We start from the raw sequence: 14,309 nt of genomic DNA on the forward strand, positions 1-14,309 counted from the left end.
TCGTTCCCATCCTCATTCCCATCCCATCCTCATCCCCCCCTCATCCCGATCCAAGTCCCCATCCTCATTCCCATCCACATCTCCATCCTCGTCCTATCCTCAACCCTATCTCCATCCTCATTCCCATCCACATCCACATCTCCATCCTCATCCCGATCTCCATCTCCATCCCGATCTCCATCCTCATCCCCATCCTCATTTCCATTCTCATTTCCATTCCCATCCTCGTTCCCCACACCCATCCCAATCCACATCTCCATCCTCATCTCTATCCCCATCTTCACCCCCATCCTCATCCCCCCTCATCCAGATCCACATCCCAATCCACATCCTCATTCCTGTCTCCTCCACAGTGCACAGGGCCCAGCACCCCACCCCACCCCACCCCACCACGGGGCTCACCCTTCTCTAACAGCTCCAGCCTGTTTGGATCATCCCCGATGGAAAGGGCGCGGAGTAGCCGTGAGATTTTGCACCCTCACACATTTCATAGAGTCATAGAATGGATTGGGTTGGAAGGGACCTTAAAGCTCATCATGTTCCAACCCTCCCTGCCATGGGCAGGGGCACCTTCCACTAGACCAGAGTGTACCAAGCCCTGTCCAACCTGGCCTTGAACACTTCCATGGATGGGAAAGCTTCTCTGGGCAACCTGTGCCAGTGCCCCAGTATCCTCATAAGGAAGATTTTTTTCCTGACATCTAATCTAAACCTGCCCTCTGTCAGTGTGAAGCCATTACCCCTTGTCCTGTCACCATATGCCCTTTTCAAGTCCCTCTATAACTTTCTTGCAGGCTCCCTTCAGACTGGGAAAGGAAGCAATAAGTTCTCCCCAGAGCCTTCTCTTCTCCAGGTTGAATAATTACAATTATCTCAACCTTTTGTTGTAGGAGAGCTGTTCCATCCCTCTAATCAACTTGGTGGCCTCCTCTGGGCTCACTGCAACAGGTCGCTGTCCTTCCTGTGCTGAGGACCCCAGAGCTGGACACAGCACTCCGGGTGGGTTCTCACCAGAACAGACCAGAGGGGCAGAATCACCCACCTCAGCCTGCTGGCCACAATGCTTTTGTTGGCTCATGTCCAGCCTCTCACCCACCAGCACCCCCAAGTCCTTGGCAGGGCTGCTCTCGATCAGCTCATCCCCCAGCCTATATTGACCCCAACCCAGGTGCAGCACTTTGTACCTGGCCTTGATGTGGGACAGACGGAGGTGGAGAAATATGTCTCGGGCACTGTGAGGCTCTCAGGGGTGCTCAGGGCCTGGTTTGGTCCCCGGGCTCCTTGGGGCAGCTGCTGGCAGGGCTTGTCCTCTTTCACCAGCTGTGGACCAGCCTTCGCCCAGCACTGCCTGTCCTGGAGCCCCCCAAGCCCTGCAGCAGAGCCAAATCCTGCCCCGGGGCTGGATCCTGAACACAATCCTTGCACTTTCCTTGTGTAGTTGTGTGAGCTGCTAACACAGCACCCTGACCCCTGGGGTGTGAGCGGCATTTCAGATCCCGGGAGCATCCAACATTGATGGTAATACATCAAAAAATGTAATAACACGGGTGGTTGATCAAACCCAAGTGCCTCCATCACAACTGGGCTCCTTTTGATTTTTTTGGTGTCCGTAACTACATTAGAAGGTCTGTGCAATTTGTGCTTTCCAGCCTTGGGGCCAGATATCCTTATTGGAGCAGCTCTAAGGGTCATAGTTGAGGCTTTGAATAAGATCCCATCTTTTGCTGCTCCCTTTGAACAACACAAGCTGGAAAACACGGAGAGCCCCATTTCTGGCACAGCCCCACAGATCTGGGCAGCTGGAGCAAGATTTAGGCGAATGCACCACCCTGATGTTAAGAAATCCCTGTTTACTATTGGAACTGACTAATGAGGTTGGCTAAAGCTCCTGGGCAGTGGCATGAAGTGTTGGCTTTCACCTCTCCCAGATTTGCACTCTGAAATCTTGCCCTGGGTGCTGGGATGGGTTGAGCTCAGGGTTGGAAGGCAGATTTCAGCCACCCCTGTGGTCCCCACTGATGCCTCTGAGGTTTGTCTCCAGATCTCCTTTACATCCAGGAGGGTTCTGGTGGCTCAGAGAGCCAAGACAAGCAAGGAGAGGGGTGCTGGTGGTAGGAGCCTTGGGGCCTCCGATGTCCCCAACACAGCCACCTGCCCCTATGCTCTCTCTGAGTGATGATAACCAAGAGTGGCCAGAGCCATCCAAGGTTTTTCCCTGAGGCATCCACGAGAGGGTGGAGGCAGGAGGCAGGAGGGATGGACTGGCTGCATCCTGGGTGGGGGATCTCATCCTCTGTGGTGACAGCCTCACGCATGGGGCTCGCCAGAATTGGGGTATTTTCCCCTGTCTTCGCAACAACATGGTTTTGGCAGGCTGCTTATGGCAGGAGGGAAGTGGCCTTGTCACCTGAAATTCTGTTTCTGGGTGAATCGTCCTGTTCACAACAGGTTACTTTTTCTTTTCATTCCCTGAGGAAAGCAACTCTGTTCCAAAGGTGTGTTGTCATTTGCTGCTGACCTTTAGACTGCAGTGGCCTTCAGTAGTAAACAAGGAGAAGCTCTCCAGTCCCTCAGAAAGTGGGAAAGCCTGTGCAGTTCTATACATTTGTTAAGCAGGTGAAGAGAAGTGCATGGGAGACAGGAACTCTGGTGAAAACCTGGATGGAAAAAGGGTTTTATTCTGGGTTGAAGGTGTTTTGTGGGTCTGGTCCACCCGCTGTGTGCTCAAAACATCCTGAAGCCACAGTGATTCCCTGAAGCCACAACACACGATTCAGCACAGGGACCTCTTTCACTCTGCTTTGGGTAAGGTGCTCTCAACCTACAAGGGTGACAGACGCATTTGTACTCTGGGTTTAGAGACCTTGCATGCATTCAGGCTGGGGAAAATCTAAAAAAACCGCTGATCCCCCATATTCCCCACCTTGTCGCTTTTGAGCAGCGTTGAGTTTAGATACAAATACTAAAAATAAATTGAAAATAAAATTAAAAAAAAAAAAAACACTCAAAGCGCACAAAGGAGAGGAGCGAGCGGACGATCAGACAGCGGAGAGGCGTTATGTGTGCAGATGCGCTGCTACTAGAGAGGCGCGGTAGGAGCGGGGCGGCTTCTCGGGTGTTTACGGCGGAGCAGGCAGAGCTGCAGCGCCGGGAGCGCTGCCCGCCCGCTGCCCGCTGCCTGCCCGCTGCCCGCCCGCTGCCCGCTGCCCGCCCGCAGCCACAATGTCAAGAGGAGACACGTGTATGTAAGCGCCGGCACGGCCGGAGCGGGGCCCGCAGGCGGGCAGGGGCTCCCGGGGCGCGGCGATCCCCGTGCCCGGCTGGCGCTGTGTGTCCCCCGCAGTGTCCCCGCGGCGGGGCGGCCGGGCAGGAGCCTGGGGAGCTTGGGCTGGTGGCACGCCGAGGTGCCACCTCGGGGGTTCGTGTGGCCGCGGCGGGTGGGCGCTGCCACCCCGAGGCCGCCACCCACGCGTGGGGAAGCGGTGGGCGGTTGCACAGGGCGGAGGCGCTGCCGCTCGCGGGGGTTTCGCAGCCGGGCCCCGGCAGGCTGTGCCGCGGTGGTGGCCGAGCCTGGGGAGGGCTGCCGGGGAATAAACCTGTTTGTGGTGGGGATGGAGCCGTTTGCTGAACCGTTGCAGGTCGTAGGGTGGAGGAAGGCAGCGTCTGAGCGCCTGTGATAGGAGATGGAGAGAAGAAAGTTGTGTCTCTTGTTGTGTCTCATTTAAGGTGCTGAGATTGCTCCCTACACTCACCCGGAGCATGAGGGTCTCCTTTGCTTACAGTCCAGGAGGTGTTTGTCTGAGAGGTTGTTAGAATCAGGTTTTATCAGTGGGAGGCAAGGACTGATGGTATACTCCCAGCCATCCCTTGTCCAGCCCTGCCCGCAGCTAAAACCTCTGACTCAGGGCTTTGGGCGATGATAAGAGGATGCTCAAAGAGGATGCTCAGAGCAGAAAATACCCTGAGCAGACGATGCTCCCTACCTTGGAGCCCTGGCTCCCACCTCTGTTCCCACAGGCAGAGCAAGCTCGATTTTGCTTGCAGCTTCCAGAAATGCTGCAGTCCATAAATTCAGACCTGGGAAAAACTCCTTGAGGGGCTGCTCTGCCACTCCCTGAGAGCAGGTGGGGTTCGTGTGGGTGGTGCTTTGTCCCTTAGGGCTGGTGGATAGTTGTTTGTCAGCATCTCCCCGCACTCAGCAGGATCAGGACCACCTGACCTTGGCAAAGCCTTCCATTGCCGAGTTTGCCATGTGCATCTTAGCAGAAGGCGCAGATGTGATGATGTAGGGTGCTGAGGTGGGCAGGCTCTGCCTGAACCAGAGGCATCAGGAGAGAGTGAAGCTGTCCTTGAGGCTTGGGTGAGCTCTCCCCCTCTGTCTCTTTCACACCTGCCTCCATCTCCCTTTCGATCCAGCACCAGGACGATGAAGTCGTACCAGAAGCTGACAACGCCGCAGCCGGCAGGATGCCAGGTGGAGGAGGAAGGGGCTGCCCCGGTGCCCCCCACCCGTGGGAGGATGGCCCCGTGCTGGGTGGGCAGCGGGCTGCTGGTGGCCGCCGTGCTGCTGAGCACCATCACCGTCTGGGTGCTGCGGCAAGTGTCGGGGGGCTGGCTCGGACCCACCCCACCCCCCAAATGTCTCCTCGTGCCTGAAAGCCATCGTTTCGACTGCTACCCAGAGCGGCAGGTGGTGGTGACCCAGGAGCTCTGTGAAAGCCGAGGGTGCTGCTTCATCCAGAGCCCTCTGCCGGCAGAGGGCAAGCAGGGGGTGCCCTGGTGCTTCTATCCCCCTGACTTCCCCAGCTATACCTTGGAGAGTCTCAACCAGACAGCGCTGGGCATGGTGGGGTTGCTGGTGCGAAGGGAGAAGGCCTATTACCCCCGGGACATTGAGATGCTGAGACTGGACGTGGAGTTCGAGACAGACACACGGCTACACATCAAGGTGAGGTTCCTGATGGCTGCCCTCCTAACCCTTGAACCTGTCATCTCACAGGTAACTGTCCCCTGCTGTGACCGAGTGTGGAAGTTACTGTGCTCCAGGCATGGCTGTGTGGGGCCAATGAGTATCTCCAGCCCTTTGCCTTCTTGCTTTGCTGGTCTTTAAAGCACTTTTTCTCCCTTTTGCAGATAACGGATGCGGCCAACCCACGGTATGAGGTTCCCCTTGATGTTCCCCGGGCGATGAAGAGGGCAGAAAACCCCATCTACAGTCTGAACTTCTCCTGGGATCCCTTTGGGGTGCTGCTGCGGCGCACAGCAACGGGGACAGTGCTGTAAGATCCCACCTTCTCCTCATCCTGTGGCAGGTGGGGAGAAACTTATCCAACCCTAGACAGGCTCCAGCACACTTTCCAGTGGTTTTTCAGAGGGAAAAACCATGCTTGCAAGATCTCCAGCCAGTTATTGCTTTTTGTCTTGCATCTTTTTAGCAGTGCTCACATGAGGATGCAGCAGCACGTGGCTTCCTGGCCCCTTGGGCTGGCCATGTGCTTGCTATGGCCATGGCAGGACTGGGTGGGATCAGCACCTCTCCAAAAACCTCCCAGTGCTCTGATTCCTCCCGAGGTCCTACACCAGCCAAACATTGTGCAGGTCCCTGGCACATCACCAATGAGCAACATGGTGGCTCAGGAAAAGGGCCAACAAAGGGTTGTGGCTTTGCCCATTTCATGCTTCTTTCAGGTTTCCCTGGCTGTTGAAGCTATGGGGACATTCACAGTTCCAGGCTTTTTGTGGAAAAGGACTGCTGGTGACTTTGCTATACTGCTCTCTGTCACCTCCACAGCTTTGCCCACACTAAGCCGTTGACAAGCACTGACAGCTGGGTGATGTATGGTCAGGGTGTTTTGGGATCCCATCTTTTCCTCCTCCTTCCCATTTGCTGGTGACTGTGGTCTGTCCTGTATTTGGGAACTGCTTATCAGTGACAGCAGGCTGAGAAGCCCCACTGCTGTATCGCCTCAGTGGTTAATAATAACCTGGGTGGAAACTTCTGGTATCAAAGGGAAGGCTGTGCCACACTGGGTCAGGCTAGTTTAGGCTCAGGCTGTGCCTTGCCTCCAGCCAGACCCAAATTTACTCCTGGCCCAAGGTGTTAGGGCGGGATGTGGGGTGGGACATGTGGTGCTTCACTGGCCCTTGGGATGTTTCAAGAGTGAAGAGATCAGTTTTTGATGGGCAAATGGATCCCAGTGGGTCCCAGCATCCCCTCTTGACCCCCTCTTTTCCTCAATGTAACCTTGGCAGGCTCAACACCACTGTGGCCCCCTTGATCTTCGCTGACCAGTTTCTCCAGATATCCACATCGCTCCCATCCAGGTTCCTCTATGGACTGGGGGAGCACCGTGGCAGCCTCCTGCACAGCCTGGACTGGAATACCCTCACTCTGTGGGCACGCGACGTCGCTCCCACGGTACATCTGTCCTGTCCCCAGAGGGGTGCAGGGGGTGAGGGCAGGGGTGCTGCTCTCCTGTGCTTTGGACAAGCCCTGGGAAAACATAGCAGGGGTGGGCAGCAGCACTGGGAGGGGTGGGGGATGATCAAGGCTGACAGGCAGGTATGTGCCAGGGAGAATTTCAGAGCAATTGCAAAACGCTCTTGGCACTCCGAGGGCACTGGGTGTTTTCCGCTCCACCCTGCTGCTCGTGCAATGTGTTGTGGTGAGGCTTTCCCTCTCACCCAGCCCAGCTCAGTAGCCCCTGAACAGCAAGGAAGAAGCAGCCTCCCATGGCTTTCAGCACCAGCCCTGAAAACATCCTCATCCCTTGCCTTGTCCTCCACAGGGGTGACAGGTTCCTGGTTAGGTGGTGGAAGCATATGCAGCTCGGGGCCTTTTATTCATCCCCAGTGACATGGGGCTCTCCTGCTTTGCCCTCTCTGCTGTCTTACCTGGCACCTCTTCCTTGCAGGAATCATTCAACCTCTACGGCGCTCACCCCTTCTACCTGCTGATGGAGGAGGGTGGAGATGCTCATGGGGTTTTCCTTCTCAACAGCAACGCCATGGGTAGGTGTGTTAGGGGACCCCAGGCCAGCTGGTCCCTGGTGGAGGACCTGGCAGGTGGGGACAGATGGGAACTACTGGAGTGGCCAGTTTGGGAACCTGGGGTAAGAGGAAGCCATAAAAGGGAAAGATGTGGTTTGATGGCTCCGTTATTGAGTGCAGCCATCTGTTTCCTGGCTACAGCAAGGCTCTTTAGCAACTGCCGAGCAGTTTAACCACACGCCCAGCTGCTGAGTTGCCATCAGGAAAGCAAGTGCCTTGCATGCAGGTCCATGCCTATTCCCCCCTCCACTGAAACATCCTTGCCCCCAGGCCCGGCAGCGTGGCATGGCTGGGGTGCAGCCGAGGATGCCGTCTGCTGCCCGTGTTTCCCCAGCTGTGCCGCGCCAGCTGCGGCCGTGGGATCTGCCCGTGTGTGCCAGCTGGTAACACAGCAGCTCCTGCGGGCTCCTGCCGTGTCGGGGACGGCACCGGTGACCACCCAACCCTCCCAGCAGCTGCTGCTTGCAGCCAGCTGGGGCGATGCTGTGCACACCGGGGCTCTGGCAGCTCCAGCTGCGCTGGGATCTGTTGCAGCCATGCTGCTGAAGAGGAGCTCGTGTGAGATGCAGCCACCCGAGCTGAGGTTCGAGGGCTCATTCATGTGGAAAGCCCTTCCCAGGAAAGGCCTTGCTCCCACACACTCTCTTGTACAAGTAGCTCTAGATTCACTTAGGAGGGGGCTTTGGGGGAGAACATGAAGGAAAGCACTGCACTGCACGTGCTTGATCTTGGTCTAGCAGTGGAAGCTGGTGCAGCTTTGAGCTTAAAGAGCAGATTTTTAAGATAGCATAAACGACTGATCTCCCATGGGCTGTGATAATTTAAGCTTCCAGACACCCATTTAGCATCCACTTAGTGCAAGGCAGGGATTTGTCTATTCCCCTGAGCATTGCCTGTGGTGCTGCCTGGTCCCCATCATGTGGGCTGAGGTCTGGAGGTTGCTCCCCAGTTGTCACTGTCTTTTTCTCTTCTCCTTCCCCCTCAAAGAGGTGGCCCTGCAGCCTGCTCCGGGCCTGACCTGGAGGACCATTGGAGGGGTGCTGGATTTTTATGTCTTCCTGGGGCCCGATCCCAACATGGTCATCCAACAGTACCAGCAGGTGATAGGTAAGTGCCCGCACCCCACCATGGCTATCTGCAGGCACCTCCCCCATGCTCACATCCCCATCTCACCCCAGCTTCACCACATCCCCAGCCCTCCCAGCTGGGGAGGGATCAGCCTCCCCCAGCCCTCCCAGCACATCAGGGGTCAGCGATCACCTCCTTTTCCCACCTCTCCCCTTACCTTCCTATCCTTTTGAGAAGCTGCTGTCATCTCGGGACACTCCAGCCATGCTTCCATTCTCCCACTGCAGGTTTCCCAGCCATGCCACCCCTCTGGGCTCTCGGCTTCCACCTCTGCCGCTGGGGCTACGGATCCAGCAATGGGACCTGGCAGACCGTGAGAGCCATGAGGAACTACCAGATCCCCCAGGTAATCCCTCAGACCCGTGGAGTGGGGGGTCCAGGCTCCATCCTTCATCCCTGAGCCTCTCTCCCGCAGGATGCACAGTGGAATGACATCGATTACATGGATGGGTACCGGGACTTCACCTTCGATTCCCAGAAATTTGCCTCCCTCCCCTCGCTGGTGGAAGACCTCCACAAACATGGGCAGCGCTACGTTATGATCTTGGTACTCCCCCTCCTCTCCCCCTGTGCTGTCTTTGCTGCAGAGCTGGAATGTGAGGTGTAAGACAGAGGTGCAAGGGATGCTCACAATTCCAGCTGATCAACCCCAGCCCCAAGAATTTTTGTGGGAGGCTGGTCCCCAGTGCTGGATAAGCAGCTGTAAACTGCCACTGGAAATCCCCCTAATGCAGGGACCACGGACACACAGGCCAGGTTCTCATGATGTGCTCCTGTCTGCTGCAGGAGGGTGCCTCTGACCTCCATGGGTGGAGGAATGGAGGAACTGTAGGTCAGGCAGTTTAACTCGTGGGTGCTCAGCTCGGGTGCTCCCACATCCCCATGAGTGCCGGGATCTTGTGACCTGGCTGGGATCTCCCTTCTTCTCTCTACAAAGAATGGGGGCATGGGTTCTGCTTGCTGGGGTCAATGGGGACGCTCAGGTCCTTGCAGGGGAAGGTTGGATTCCTCCCCTTTGAACTCCCCTTAGTAGCCAAGCCCATCCATGACCTGACATTTCTTGCATAAGTGCAAGATTTCATGTTTGTTGGCCCCCTCCCCAAAACATCCTAATGTGTCCTGGGGACTTACAGAAGTGACATTTTAGAAAACATGCCTGGAAGCATCCAAGCAAGTTTCTGTTCCCCTTGGGGCAAACAGCCTCTGTGTCTGGGCTCTGGCTGACCCTGTCTGGGTTGTCTTCTGTGAATCACTCCGGTCTGGCCAGGGGAAGGAGCCATGGTCTGCCTGGAATGGCACTAACCTTCTGCTCTGTCCCTAGGATCCTGGCATCAGCAGCACCAACCCTCACGGCTCCTACTGGCCTTTTGATGAAGGCTTGAGACGGGGCTTGTTCCTCAACACCACCCAAGGGCAGCCGCTAATCGGGAAGGTGAGGAGCTCCAGGGGGAAATCTCAGCCCTGTGGGTTATGCAATAGCAGGGTTGGGATTTCATCCCTTACTGTAGAGGGAAAGACAAGTGACTTCTCTGGGATAATTGCTAGAGCCTGGCTCAGCCCTTGTAATCATGTGTCACCTTCTGGTGTCTTCACCAACCCCAGGAGCCAGCCCCTGTCCAGCAGAGGAGCCTGTGGAAGTCATATGAGCTTAACAGAGTCAGCAGTGCTGCCCAAGGCTGGTCATCTGATTTCTCTCCCTTCCTGTTTTTGGTGTGAGGGGAGGTTGCCTGGGATGAACAGTGCATCTCTGGATCTGCTCCACAGTGGTTCCCTCCCAGTTTGACCCCTCTGACTGTTTGCTCCCACCGTCTCTCCCTCGCCATCTCCAAGGAGGGGGTTTTATTGTAGCCTGAAAACGTGGGGGAAAATTAATTGGCTAAAATTCCTGAAATGAGGCAAAGCATGGAGAAATCATGGCTTTTCCCTGACATGCCCTGGGCAAGGTGGTGTCAGGGCTCGTGCAAGTGGAGGGAGAGCAGCCGCTCCTTCAGCTGTCACTGCCCACGCACTGTGGGGAGTCCTCAGCACCACAATACTCCTGGTACCATGGAGGAAGAAGGGGTATGCTGTGTATGTAGCATCCAGGACTCAAAGTATTGGCCTGGATTTAATTTCTGGGTTATTGCCTGTTTCACCCCTTGGTCCTTCACCATGCTGTGGTACCCTGTTCCCGGTGGCAGCTCCCCAAAAATCACCTGCTTGATGAACCCGTGGTTTTGTGGTGTCCCTGCAGGTCTGGCCTGGTTATACTGCCTTTGCAGACTTCTCCAACCCAGACACGCACCAGTGGTGGCTGGAAAACTTGCAGCACTTCCATGCCCATGTGCCCTTCGATGGCCTCTGGATCGTAAGTCCCTCCTTGCCCCTGGGTCACCTCCTGCCAGCACCTCAGCTCACACCCAGTGTGTGCCCTGGCAGGACTGTCTGCAGCTTTTCCAGGTCTATCCACTAATGCCCAAAACCACATGCTTGAAATTGCTCCACAATTTTCTTTGCTTAGGACATGAATGAGCCATCCAACTTCATGGATGGGTCTGAAGACGGCTGCCCCCCAGGAGAGCTCGACAGCCCACCCTACACTCCAGGTAAGGAGGAAGATGAGATACAAGGCTGTGCTGGCATGTACTGTGTGCTTTGAGATCTCTGCCAACCAAGTGTGATGGGGGAAAACCATTTCTGAGAGACATTCTGTCTGTTTTACACCCTGAATGTCTCCATCTCTACTTGCATGTGCCAGTATCGGTGTCTAAGCCTTACACACTTGTTGGGGCCATGTCAGGGTGCAGGGTGGGACCATCTGTGTGAGCTTTTGGCACTGGGCTGGCAGCGATGGCTCCTGAGAGAGGGCTGACCCAGAGCCAGCAAGTGTGGGGGGCCCACATGCCCTGCACCCCACCACCACCGGGTGCCAACTGGGCTCTCTCTGCTGGCAGCCGTGCTGGGCGATTCCCTCTCCTCCAAGACAGTGTGTGCCTCAGCAAAGCAGAAAGCCTCAGTGCACTACAACCTCCACAACCTCTACGGGCTGATGGAAGCCAAAGCCACAGCGAGGTACCTGAGCATCCTGCTTCCTGACAGCCTGAGGATGGGGTGGGGCAAAATCCTGCTTAGATGGGGATGGGAGTTTGAGTGCCTGACTTCAAGGGGACATAGTCTGGCTGCTCGCAGCCTTCAGGGTGAGAATGACCCAGGAAAAGAGGGGAGCTGACATGCTCTGGGACGGACGGGTGGGTGAGGCTGGTCCTGGAGCCAAGCCTTTGCTCAGGCCAACTCTCCAGCACCGCAGGGCTGCCACAGGGCTGAACCTGGACCTCTCCCTCAACTGTTGTGGGATAAGGCAAATGCCTGGGGGGCTGCTCTCACCTCCTGCCCCTCCCTCTCCCTCTTGTTTTCCAGTGCCTTGATCCAGATCCGGGGGAAGCGTCCCTTCATCATCTCCCGCTCCACCTTCCCCAGCCAGGGCCGCTACTCAGGGCACTGGCTGGGAGACAACCGGAGCCAGTGGAAGGACATGTATTACTCCATCCCAGGTGGGTGGCACAGAACGCTCTCAGGTGCCCTACCAGCGCTCCCAGCTCCATTGAGCTTTCTGCTTGTTCGGAGACACCTCCGAAACTCCCTGCACTCTGTTGACTGTCCCTGCCCTCAGGGCTGCTGAGCTTCAGCCTCTTCGGCATCCCGCTGGTGGGGGCGGACATCTGCGGCTTCTCCGGCAGCACCTCGGAGGAGCTCTGCACCCGCTGGATGCAGCTCGGTGCCTTCTACCCCTTCGCTCGCAACCACAACACCCAGAATGAGAAGGTCAAGGGCAGCGTGCCCGGTGGGAGGCATCCTAGGGGTGGGATGGGGGATATGAGACACGGGATGGAGGATGCAGGATGGGGGATGCGGGGTGTGGGAGGTGGGGTTGGGGTGGGACGGCTGCTGACTCCCTGCATCTCCCCCAGGCCCAGGACCCGACGGTGTTCAGCCCTGCAGCCAGGACGGCCATGAAGGACGTGCTGCTGACCCGATACTCCCTCCTGCCCTTCCTCTACACCCTTTTCCACCATGCCCACCTGCAAGGGGACACTGTCGCTCGGCCCTTGTTCTTTGAGTAAGACCATCCCCACCAGTAGCTGGGGAGACGCTTGAACTGAATCGCAGAGAAGTGGCTGATTGAGCAGTGTCTTCATCCTGCCACAGGTTCCCCCAGGATGTGGCCACCCTGGGGCTGGACAGGCAGTTCCTGTGGGGCCGGAGCCTGCTGGTGACGCCGGTGCTGGAGCCCGGGGTGGACTCGGTCACAGGCTACGTCCCCCAAGGCACGTGGTACGACTTCTACACGGTGAGGAACACCATGGCACTTGGCCAGGGACTGGGTGATCCCTGCTTAACCATCTCGGGACTGCGGGTGGGAAACCATGGCTGAGCCCAGCGAGCCCTGATGGAGGAAGGGGTGGGATGGCTGCTCCCCAGACCCATGCCTGAGCACCCTGTTGTGCCCCTGACTCCCTCACACCTGTATCTCTCACCACCTGCCCAGGGCTCCTCAGTGAACAGCAGTGGGGAGATGTTGAAGATGTCAGCCCCCCTGGAGCACCTCAACCTGCATATCCGGGAGGGTTCCATCCTGCCCACCCAGGTGAGTGCCCACCCGTCACCTCCCTGAGTGCTGTCCCCCAGTACCTCAGCTCCCAGACCCCCTATCCCCAGTGCTCACAGCCCTACAGAACCCATGTCTTTGAACCCCAGAAACCAGGGACCACCAGCGAGGCGACTCGAGGGAACCCCCTGCGCCTCATCGTGGCTTTGTCCTCGAGTGCCACTGCCTGGGGGGACCTTTTCTGGGATGATGGCGAGAGCCTGGACACCTTCGAGCGGGGCAGCTACTCCTACCTGGTGTTCAATGTCACGCAGGTGGGATGTGGTGGGGGGGGCAGGAGTGGGGGGTCCTGTGGCATCTGGCCACCTTGAGCTCATGCTGTCCCCTCCTGCAGAACATCTTCACCTCCACCGTCCTCCATGCCAGCACTGAGGCCACCAATGTCACCATTGGCACACTGAGCATCTTTGGGGTGCAGAAGCCACCCAGCAAGGTCCTTCTGAATGGCCAGGAGAAGCCCTTCTCCTACCTGGACAACCAGGTACAGCCTCATCTTGGGGTGCCCTGTCCTGGGTGGAAGTCTCCATCTTGAGGGGCTCCACCCTGCCTCCTCTAGCCCTAAGGGTCACAAGGTTGGTGACCAAAGAGGTGGGTGAGGACATAGTGTGGCTCTTCTGCCACGCCAGGGTTCAGGGGCAGTGAAGCTCAGCCAAGCTGGGTAGGGGAAGGCATTCTCCACTTCCCTCCAGCCAAGGCTGTACCCCAAAATGTCTCCTCTCCCTCCCCAGGTTCTCACTGTGAGTGACCTCGGCATCAGCCTCAGCCAGGGCTTCTCCCTGCAGTGGCTGTGAGCAGGGGGCCATGGGGTCACCCATCCGTCCAGGAGATGCTTGATGCTCCAGCCCCTGAAGCTGGGATGCTGCTGTGGAGGAGGCGTTGGGGACTGTCACCTGCTGCCATGTGTCCCCCCCCCGGCTGGGGACAGGGGTGTGGGATGGGGGCTTGGCCCTCAGGTGCCTCCCGCGTGGCCCCAGGTGGGTGGTGTGGGTGGAGGTGTGGGCCCATGGTCCCTGCTGCAATAAAGGCACGTGGAGAGCTTGTCGTGGGCGTATGATGTGGGGACAGAAGGGGTGGCATGAGGGAGAGGGGGTGGGCGGCCAGCTGCCGTGGAAACCCCAAACTTTACGTCCCTGACCTCGGTTCTCCTGATTCCATCCCCCTGATTCTGGCTGTTCAATTTCAGCCCAAATCCAACCCCTCTAATGCAAGCGCCACATCCCAGACCCCAAATTTCAGCCACTACTCTCAGCTCCCCAATTTCAGCCCTTGACTCCAGCCCCCACCCCACTCCTTTGACTCTTTGATCCCAGACTGCACAGTCAGAGATTCACAGAATCGATTAGCTTTGAAAAGACCTCAGAGAGCATCAAGTCCAACCTGTGACCCGTCACCACCTTGTCAACCAGACCATGGCACCAAGTGCCACATCCAGTCATTTCTTCCGTGACTCCACCACCTCCCTGGGCAGACCATTCCAATGTTTAAT

The 14,309-nt window shown here is 57.2% G+C and overlaps 1 protein-coding gene across 2 annotated transcripts; it reads left to right on the forward strand.

Moving 5' to 3' along the window:
* Positions 1–980: 980 nt before the first annotated feature.
* Positions 981–13,864, forward strand: LOC127466362 (lysosomal alpha-glucosidase-like). Of its 2 annotated transcripts, none has more exons than XM_051777103.1 (20): positions 981–999; positions 4,417–4,948; positions 5,134–5,279; positions 6,253–6,418; positions 6,915–7,011; positions 8,038–8,157; positions 8,406–8,524; positions 8,594–8,725; positions 9,500–9,610; positions 10,412–10,525; positions 10,679–10,763; positions 11,112–11,229; positions 11,575–11,708; positions 11,828–11,979; positions 12,126–12,274; positions 12,364–12,505; positions 12,704–12,802; positions 12,913–13,077; positions 13,158–13,304; positions 13,552–13,864. In XM_051777103.1, exons 2-20 carry the CDS (start codon positions 4,427–4,429, stop codon positions 13,612–13,614), a joined length of 2,781 nt encoding a protein of 926 aa, XP_051633063.1. In that variant the 5' UTR covers positions 981–999; positions 4,417–4,426; the 3' UTR covers positions 13,615–13,864. The 2 variants fall into 2 exon arrangements, with proteins under 2 accessions (XP_051633063.1, XP_051633054.1); XM_051777094.1 differs by lacking the exon at positions 981–999 and adding an exon at positions 3,114–3,241.
* The last annotated feature ends 445 nt before the right edge of the window (positions 13,865–14,309 follow it).

The sequence above is a fragment of the Manacus candei genome, unplaced genomic scaffold, assembly GCF_025592945.1.
Source record: "Manacus candei isolate 608988 ecotype Guabito, Panama unplaced genomic scaffold, ASM2559294v1 h1tg000002l, whole genome shotgun sequence".
Lineage (NCBI taxonomy): Eukaryota > Metazoa > Chordata > Aves > Passeriformes > Pipridae > Manacus > Manacus candei.